Source organism: Periophthalmus magnuspinnatus, chromosome 11, assembly GCF_009829125.3.
Source record: "Periophthalmus magnuspinnatus isolate fPerMag1 chromosome 11, fPerMag1.2.pri, whole genome shotgun sequence".
NCBI classification, from domain to species: domain Eukaryota; kingdom Metazoa; phylum Chordata; class Actinopteri; order Gobiiformes; family Gobiidae; genus Periophthalmus; species Periophthalmus magnuspinnatus.
The window spans coordinates 29,430,469-29,440,106 of NC_047136.2; the positions used below are offsets into that span (position 1 = coordinate 29,430,469).

General features: G+C 41.3%; 1 protein-coding gene across 1 annotated transcript; it reads left to right on the plus strand.

Annotated features, from left to right (window-relative positions):
• The first annotated feature begins 1,251 nt into the window (after positions 1-1,251).
• Positions 1,252-8,181, plus strand: LOC117378760 (patr class I histocompatibility antigen, alpha chain G-like). Its single transcript, XM_033975428.2, has 8 exons — positions 1,252-1,467; positions 2,733-3,005; positions 4,036-4,326; positions 4,411-4,695; positions 5,802-5,921; positions 6,060-6,152; positions 6,877-6,957; positions 7,315-8,181. Exons 1-8 carry the CDS (start codon positions 1,413-1,415, stop codon positions 7,368-7,370), a joined length of 1,254 nt encoding a protein of 417 aa, XP_033831319.1. The 5' UTR covers positions 1,252-1,412; the 3' UTR covers positions 7,371-8,181.
• Positions 8,182-9,638: the final 1,457 nt, after the last annotated feature.

A 9,638-nucleotide genomic window follows, 5' to 3' on the forward strand; every position in this document is an offset into this window, starting at 1 on the left:
GTTCCACAGCTGGCAATAAAGGTGTCTATCCCCATGGAAACAAGGCCAAATCACAGGTCATATCTGTGGAGAGGTGAGTCCTCACACTAAGAATGCATGGTTTTCAAGGTATTTTTATTATTTTTATTTTTATTTTTCAGCAATAAAAATGCATCTGTAATTGAATAAATGCAAGAAAAATGTCAGTTCTTCATGGTTATGGACCCTGACCAGGAAAGTTACATATTGCACCTTTAAAATACGTCAAATCTGTGATAAAGTAAACTGGCTATAGCAACCGCAGCGAGTTTAATGCAGTGAAACAGGAAGCATGAACCTGGTTAGACACAAGTCTATTCCAGAATGTGATGATGGAGGGTGGGGCTTATATAACTATGAGAGATTCACTGCTTTAAAAACAAATCTCCAAAATTATGATCCACAAATGTTGAACCTTCTCATTATTTGTTTAGGATTGGCTCCACAAACTTGTCATATTAAAAGTTTAAAGTCCTTTCAGCTGACAACAATCACGTTTTTGGGGTTGAATAATGGCAGCACTTTCTGAAGCTATTGTGAAAAAAATCATTTGACTTTTGTTTATTTATACTGACAGAGATGTTGGGCTTTGTGTCAGTTTTTGTTTCATGTGGATAGGCCCGGTGATTACAGAGATATTAACCATAAACCAGGTCCACACACCTGTAGTCTGTTAAACAGCAACTTCCTCATTATCATCAGGGTGCAGTAAGACACTGCTTAAGGGTGCAGGAATTGAACGGGACATTTGGTAAACATCTGTGTGATCTGAAAGAGTAAAAAGTTAAATGTAATTAATACAATTGTGTTTGTGAGCCGGGCTGTGGTATGTAAATATGTAAGTTATTATACAGAGGTCTGTGTTTGTAAAATGTCAATAAAGATTTGAACCTGCACTGAACCCTCTGTGTACTAAACCAGGACTAAACCAGGTCTAAACCAGGACTAAACCAGAACTAAACCAGGTCTAAACCAGGACTAAAACAAGTCTAAACCGGGTCTAAACCAGGACTAAACCAGGTCTAAACCAGGACTAAAATAGGTCTAAACCAGGACTAAAATAGGTCTAAACCAGGTCTAAACCAGGACTGAACCAGGATTAAAACTGGTCTAAACCGGGTCTAAATCAGGACTAAACCAGGACTGAACCAGGACTAAACCAGGTTGTCGTAACACAGACATAATTAGTTTTAGTAGAAAGAGGACACAGTTGTCTCCACGCCCCACTACCGCGCGCTTAGGAGAGGTGCGGGAGCGCGCCTCGCCATTTCCTCACTGGGGACGGAGACGACGACATCTCACCGAGACATAGCCGGGAGAAACTGCCCCAAACCCGGGCTAACACAGGACAAAGTCGGCCTGGAGGAAGCCCCGGACCCCGAGCCCCCTTCGCCATGAGGGCCCTGCTTTTGTGTGTCCTGTGGGGGACGTTTGTGACGGTTTTCTCCGGTAAGTTCACTGTTTTGTCTGCGTTTACGCACGGGACAAAACGAAACTGAAAGTAAAAATAATGTGACGCACTTATTTTTTTTACTGATTTGTCGTCGAAAATCAGCCGAAATCTGCCTCTTTAACGTGTTAATACGGTGTGCATGTGTTCATATCATTTCAGTTCCTATTAAAACAATGTTCACAGAGTTTGGTGGAGTTTTTGGAGCCGCATTTTGGACAGAATTCCCGTATTGCCGTAGTTGCCTCTTTGTCCAAAACGTTTAAGTCAATTCTCAAAAGGCACTCACAGGTTTATAAACTATTTATTATTACGGTCACATTTTTAATGTTATAATGACCCTACTGGTGCGTGGTTTTACACTGAATTATAATAAACAGATGCACTCCCTTTATCCTGGCTCTATCTCTGTGTGTCAGATGCCCTCCCAGATGTGGTGGTGTAATGGAGAAATGATCAGGGGAAAAAACATCTGTAGATTTGACTTTTGGAGGTTTCTTTAAAAAAAACAGAAGCACAGACACGGAAGGAGGCGTTGAATAGTGATTGTTGTTAAACTGAGGAGTGCCTTACACAACATGGACAGTAATAAAATACATTATAAAATACATTATAATCTGGATCAGTGGACTTTGTATCAGGCTGATGATAAACTGCTATAAACAGGTCAAAGATTACATCTGAAGACAACATTATCAAACATGATTTTAGTGTATAGTTATGTTGTTAAAGAATTTCACAGTAGCAGTAGTACTGCTAAGTACAATATTATTTTGTGGTAGCTGTATTAGTGTGCGCAAGTGTACATTCAAAAGACATAATGTCAGACACTGACAGTGCTTGAAGTGCAGTAGCTTCTGTCCAAAGTTGATTTAGTATATTTAAAATAGTTTTGAAACTACAGCACAATCTAAATAATTTGAAGCGTGAGTCTGTTTTTAACCAGGAAACCACCTGTGAACTGTTCAGACCGGTCAGGGGGCATGTTTCAGATGGTTTTCAGGTGACGACATTTTGTGTATATCAAAGACAACATTTTAAGTCTCCACCTCCTTCAGTTTTATTGGATCCTTTTAATTCGAATGATCTGTGATCAGTTGTGCATTTTTACACAAAGGACATAAATACAGTTTTCAGTCCCATGGTATCAGCTGATATTGGGTATTGGCAGATACTTAAAGCTGTAGTATCGGTACCCGAACTGAAAGAGCTGGATTGGTGCATCTGTAATTGAAATATCCCTTGTGTTTCTGTATCTCCACAGAACGTCACGCTCTCACCTACATCTACACTGCATTGTCCAGAAAGGTGCCAAACCCCGGGATTCATGAGTTCACAGCCATGGGGCTCCTGGACACAAAGATGATTGATTATTTCGACTCGGAGCAGCAGCAGAAAGTCCCCAAACAGGAATGGATGAGGGAAAGGCTGGGTCAGGACTACTGGGAGAAAGGAACCCAGTCCAGAAAGAGCAAGCAGCAATGGTTCAAAGTCAACCTGGACATCCTGAAGGAACGCATGAACCAGACCGACAATGGTGAGTCCTGACCATAGACTGGATATATAAATGGACATAGCTAATCTGTTAGCTGACATGTTCCAAAACTGTGTCCCCTCTCTTTGTAACTGCTGCTGTCAGACTCGTCATTTTGGTCTTAAATGTTCGTATTAACCCATTCTAAATGATCCTGGTATTATTATTTGGCTATTTTATCCCTAAATCAAGATGTGAACATTGATAACAGAAAAATCAGGTGCTTTCTTTCCCGAGGTTGCTCCTGTTAGTCTTAGCAACAGGTTTAACTGACAGCGTTGCTAAGCTCCTGCAGTACGGACAGGAAGAGGCACTACCTTGAACAGCCTCACTCCTGATTGGCTCTTTGGTTGCTGTGATACTTGCAGTCGAAATTGAAAACCTTCATATGGCTTCATTTGGCTGAAGCTGAACCCTGTGGTGATGTCACACTCTTAATCTACTTCTTTGTACAGTCTATGCTCCTAACCAGAGGTTTCGCTAGACATAATTCAAATCCACCATTATGTCTAAACAATCTGAGCTGTTTCTATCTATGAATGTATTTTCCTGCAGGTGGTTTACACACAGTGCGTCTGGGGCTTTTTAAAAGACTTATATAACACAAAATGTACTCTTGTGATCTTTAAGCCATGTTATAATGTTTTTACCTTGTTATAATGTTTTAGTCTGTCTACATCTCCAAAGCTCAAAACGCTCTGTTCCACCTTGTGATGTCATGACCTTTAGTTAAGTAGGCCAGAGATTGTAATTTCCAGCGCTTAAATTATCCAATTTATTCTAATGAAGGTGTGTGGAGCACTTCCTGTAGCATCACATGTTTTCTGTTTGGGAGCTGAACTCAGCCTAAATATGCAGGGAGAATTCCTGGTTAATGTAATCCCTGGTCCAGGCCTGGACAAGTCCTGGTTTAGCCCTGGTTTAGTCCTGGCTCAATCTTTGTTCAGTCCTGGTCCAGTCCGGGTTCAGTCTTGGTTCAGTCTTTGTTCAGTCCTAATCCAGTCCTGGTTCAGTTCTAGTTCTATCTCCTCAGATGTCCATGTCCTTCAGTGGATGCATGGCTGTGAAGCAGACCTCCTCTCCAATGGGAAACTGCAGTTTCAGCGTGGGATTGACCAGTACAGTTACAACGGCGACAACTTCCTCTACTTTGATGATGCACACTCCGTTTGGGTGGCGGCGGCAACAGCAGCAGAGCCGACTAAGAGGAAGTGGGACGAGGTGCATGTGCTGAAGGAATACACCAAAGGATACCTGGAGAAGGAGTGTCTGGACTGGCTCGGCAAGTTCATGGACTACAGCAAACAGCAGCTCAAGCATGCCAGTAAGCACTACTACTGCTGCTATTAGTACTACTACTACTACCGTTACTACTACTCCAGATGTGACATGTTTTATCTCTCTTTAGAACGTCCAGATGTGCACATATTCGCGACCCCTGGGCGTCAAAAGACCACATTGCGTTTGAACTGCATGGCTACGGGCTTCTACCCTCCTGACATCATCCTGAGGCTGCTCCGAGATGGCATGATACTTGGGGAGGACGACGGCATCATGACAACCGGGATAAGGCCCAATGAGGACGACACGTACCAACTACGAGACTCCATCGAGATTCTGAGCACCGACCAGGGACAATACACCTGCCACGTCATCCATGCAGCCACCAATGTAGACATCAAGAAGTACTGGGGTAAGAGGAGGACAACATATATAAATGACATGACATATATAAATGGACATAGCTAACCTGCTAGCCGCCACGTTCCCGGTGTGAGCAGGGCATGCTGCTGGCTCCATCGACTCTCTCTCTGTAACTGCTGCTGTCAGACTCATCATTTTGTTATGAAAATGTTCGTTTTAAATGATCCTGGGGTTATTTTTCTCTATTTTGTCTGTAAATCTAGACCTTAATGTTAATAACAGACCCGTGGGGTCTTGCTCCCTCTAGAGGTTGCTCCCTCTAGAGGTTGCTCCCTCTAGAGCACATGTGTCAAACTCAAGGCCTGGGGGCCAAATGTGGCCCTCCACAACATTTTATGTGGCCCTCGACATGATAACTTAAAAAGGTATGATGGTCTTAACATTTCATTTTATCAAGAGATATGCCGCTACACAGCCATATTCTTACATCTATGCAAATTAATATGCAATATATGAAACTTGAATTAGTAATAAATACAGAAACAGTTAATTAACAAGTTAAAAAATGTATTTACATCTATTTTACATCTGGCCCTTTGAGGACAGCTATTTTGCCGATGTGGCCCTTGGTGAAAATGTGTTTGACACCCCTGCTCTAGAGGTTGCTCCCTCTAGGGTTAGCAACAGGCTCTATTAAGAGCATTGCTCAGTGTTCATCCATCCATCCATGTTCTTCCGCTTATCCGGGGCCTGTTGTGGGGGCAGTAGTCTAAGCAGGGACTCCCAGACTTCCCTCACCCCAGATGTTCATCTAAGCGTTCACCAAATGTTAAATCATCAGTGCGGATAGGAAGGAGCATTACCCTCTCTCCAGATTGCATGCTATAATTCTCGAGGTCGGAATTCCAAATGTGGAATTTGGCTCCAATTTGGCCCCTACAACTGCTAGTCTCGATTACCTTCATTTGACTGATGCTGACCGCAGTGGGTGACGTCACACTCACTTAGTCCACTTTTTTTATACAGTCTGGGTTCAACATTTCTGGATAAGTCTCCATAAATTTGGAGATTTCTTTCAAAAACAATGAATCTTAATAGAGTTATATGGACCCCTTTTCCATCTGAGATTATGTCTAACCTGCCTGTGTTCTGCAGACGGTAAGGTTAATAACGAGGGAGGCTTCCCAGTAGGAGGAGTGGTCGGAGGGGTGATTGGACTTCTGGTCGTCGTTGCATTGTGCATCACTGTGATCCTTGTCAAGAGACGCCAGAGCAGTGAGTCAAATCCATATTTAATCCTGATTTATTTCACTGTATTTCACTAAAGCTCTTCTGGCTCTGCTCCTGTCTGCTCCTGTCTGGAGGATGGGAGGGCATTTGACACATAGGAATAATCCGTGTTTCTTTCTGCAGTCCAATCACCTCCTCCCAAGTTGGAGTATTCATTGTGTTCTACTGGTTCCCAAATTGCCAAAGCCCCAACTAACTCTGGCGACTCTGCTCTTGGTAAGTCACTGTTACACTGTAATTTTTAGAGAGAATAGTGGAGGCAGCGTCCAGTAAGGCAGGGCCACACTCAGTCCTTAGATTTTGATCACTCCTTTGTGTTTAATCTAGTTTTTGAAGCTATAGTGTATAATATAGTGTAATATATATATATATATATATATATATATACTTTTTTCAATTTGTGCTGAAAGAGAAAACATTCACCTTTCGTACTTGTCAAAGAGCAGGGATACCACTGTAACTGCTGCGTCTTACTTAATACTCACAGACTGAGCTGAGCACTGAGGAGGTGAAAATAAAGAGGTACATTAACTGTGGAGCATATTAAGTGCAGCTTTAATCAGACGTGATTGTCACATAAACTTTGAGACTATTTAGGATTCTTTTTGTAGTTCTCAAAGCAAATCAGCGCAGTGCTTCTGCTTTACACATGCTTTACATAGTAGCAGGCTAATGTGCCTACGTGATGCTGGCTCTTTACTTGTGGATGCATTGTGAATTATTGTAATTGATAGTAGTTCAATAAACTAGCTCAAGTTCAGAGCTTTTAAAAGAGGTACAGCATGCCCATACTGGTCAAAGTGTGGCCATGGTAAAAGTAAGAGAACACTCACTGTTTTGCTAAAAGAGGCTCCTTAGCAATTAGCATGGTATCAAAGTATCAGTTTGAATGTTGTGATGTCACGTGACTCATGTGTCATTTGATTCTTTGTTTCTGCAGGTTCAGACAAGAGTTCATCCAATGGTTCTGATACCTCTGGAAGTGCTGAGAACCTAAAACACTCCCAGGACTCTGCCATAAGTAAGTTTTATAAATCAGGGCCATACAGACTGCAGTGTTTCTCATTCAGAGACAAGACCACAGCCTCTTTTCCACTGGCATGCTTCGCTTTTCCTTCTTTATAGGGGGGGCATGATAGAAAATAATTGAGAAGCACTGGACTATACATAGAATTTTTTTCCCACAGACTGATAAATTCAAATTTCAAGGCTAAACAAATCTATGTTTTAATCATTTTGTGGTTTTTAACATTTCAGCCCACTCCATATTTTTCTCCAAAGTCTCATCATAAACAATGGTCACACACTGCTCATGTGTTAATCTAACGTCATTTAAAAGTTATCAAAATAATGTTTTTACTTTACCCTTTTGTTGCAGATATGAATGGCTCAGCAGGCAATGATGTTACTACGACCAGACCTCTATTAAATTAAATGAATAAAATATGAGTAAAGATAATTTGAGCAAAAAATAGCTCCATGGACAAAACATAGGCCACAACAAAGCAGAGATGTTGTCTGTGAAGCTGCCCATATTTCGTCCTCTCTGCCACTGACTTGGAATGTTTAGGGGCATTTTTAAATAAAATTATGTCAGTGCATAACCTCCATTTTTCCGAAGTATGCACACATGTAAAAAATGATGAATAATTATTATAATTGTATAATTTCAAAAATATCCAAAGCTATTTCAAATCAGTAATATATTGTAATGTGGGGTTTGCATACAAAACTGCAAGGCCCACAAGGTGTCGTGCTCAAGGACACCACTCCCACATGAACTGGCAAGAGCCGAATTTGAACCTACAGTCAGTGCTTATGGATTTACTAATTTATGTCAATAGAAGGAAAAAAAAGTGACCAAATGTCCAAAAACAAATTAAAACTACTGTGTTTTAAACATTTACATGAGCTGTACATTTGGATCAGTACTGGACTTTACTGTAGAAATGTCCAGTCTTTTGTATTTCTTTTTATCAGAGTTATTAGAGATATTTTTACAGCTTTTATTGTGACTCTGCCATAGGCTCTTACAGCGTTAAGTGCTTTCACCAAGATGTGAATGAATGATTGCTTTAAAATGCCCTTAAAAGGAAAATGTTGAGTTGTTTTCACAAATTGATTTTGCTGCATATTTTTTGGTGAAAATGAAGAGGGGTTTGCTACAATGTTTTGGGGTTTTTTTTTCATTTAAGTTATACCATTTTTAATTGCGACTTAAGGAAAATAAAAATTACAAACATCATTTTTGTATGTTTTATTTAAATTATGGTCAAATGGAGTCAGAGAAATGCCAAAACAAGAATTCAACCAGTACTAGCAGCCGTAATAGTAATAGCAGTAGTAGTGATAGTAGTAGTAGTAATCATAGTAGTACTAGTAGGAGCAGTAGTAGTATACTACTACTAGTAATAGTAGTAGTAATAGTAATAGTGGTTGAAGTAGTAGTAGTAGTGGTAGTAGTAGTAGCAGTGATAATAGAAGCAGCTGTCTACAAACAGGAGGAAGGAGGAGCCCAATGTTCTGCCAATCACAGTCAAGTGTAAATAAATGTTGATAAAAAATGAAAATAATTCATAAAAAATAAATGTATAAATAAATAACTGCAAAAATAAATACATTTAAAAGTAAATACATGAAGAAATTAATACAGAAATGTAAAAACAACTATGTTTTAGCTTTTTAAGCCCCAGATTAAAAAGATGACGCATTAATGTGTAAATGATTTTTCTTATATTTGGAGGAATATTCAGCACTTACCATGGTCACACAATGCCACATTAGCACAAACAGCCAAAACATTTTTAAGACTGTCTGAAAACTCAAAAAAAATTTAAAAATACCACCCTGCGGAGAAAACTAATTTCAGCCGCTTCTATCCACGATCTTGTCCTTTCGGTCATTACCCAAAGCTCATGACCATAGGTGAGGGCACATAGATTGACCAGTAATTCGAGAGCTTTGCCTTTCGACATAGCTTCTTCTTTACCACAACCGTCCGATATAGCGACCGCATTACTGCAGACACTCACACCCCATCCTTCCCTCACTCGTGAATAAAACCCCGAGATACTTGAACTCCTCCATTTCAGGCAGAGACTCTCCACTCACCCGGAGAGGACAAGCCACCTTTTTCCGGTCGAAAACCAAGGCCTCAGATTTGGAGGAGCTGATTCTCATCCCAGCCGCTTCACACTCGGCTGCAAACCGCCCCAGTGCCTGCTGCAGGTCCTGGCTCGATGAAGCCATCAGGACAACATCAACTGCAACAGCAGAGAAATTATCCTGTAGTCCCCAAACTGGACCCCCCCTAGCCCCTGGCTGCACCTAGAAATTCTGTCCATAAAAACAATAAACAGAACCGGTGACAAAGGGCAGCCCTGATGGAGTCCAACATGCACTGGGAACAGCTCTGATTCCGGTCATACAGGGACCGGACAGCCACTAGCCAACTCCATACTCCCAAAGCACCCCCCCAAAGGGAGCATGGACACACTTCTCCAGATCCACAAAACACATGTGGACTGGTTGGGGAAACTCCCATGAACCCTTGAGCATCTGATGGAGAATACACTTCTCCTCCTGGATCCGAGGTTCGACTACTGGTCGGATTCTCCTCTCCAGTACCCTGGAATAAACCTTACCAGGAAGGCTGAGGAGTGTGATTTCCCTGTAATTGGAACACACCCTCCAGTCCCCCTT

What these genes read in the sequence shown, in the direction of transcription:
- LOC117378760 (XM_033975428.2), top strand. Translation starts at nt 1,413, where the DNA reads ATGAGGGCCCTGCTTTTGTGTGTCCTGTGGGGGACGTTTGTGACGGTT. An exon ending in ACAGCAGCTCAAGCATGCCA is followed by an intron (nt 4,327 to 4,410) that starts GTAAGCACTACT and finishes ATCTCTCTTTAG; the next exon opens with AACGTCCAGATGTGCACATA. An exon ending in TGTCAAGAGACGCCAGAGCA is followed by an intron (nt 5,922 to 6,059) that starts GTGAGTCAAATC and finishes TTCTTTCTGCAG; the next exon opens with TCCAATCACCTCCTCCCAAG.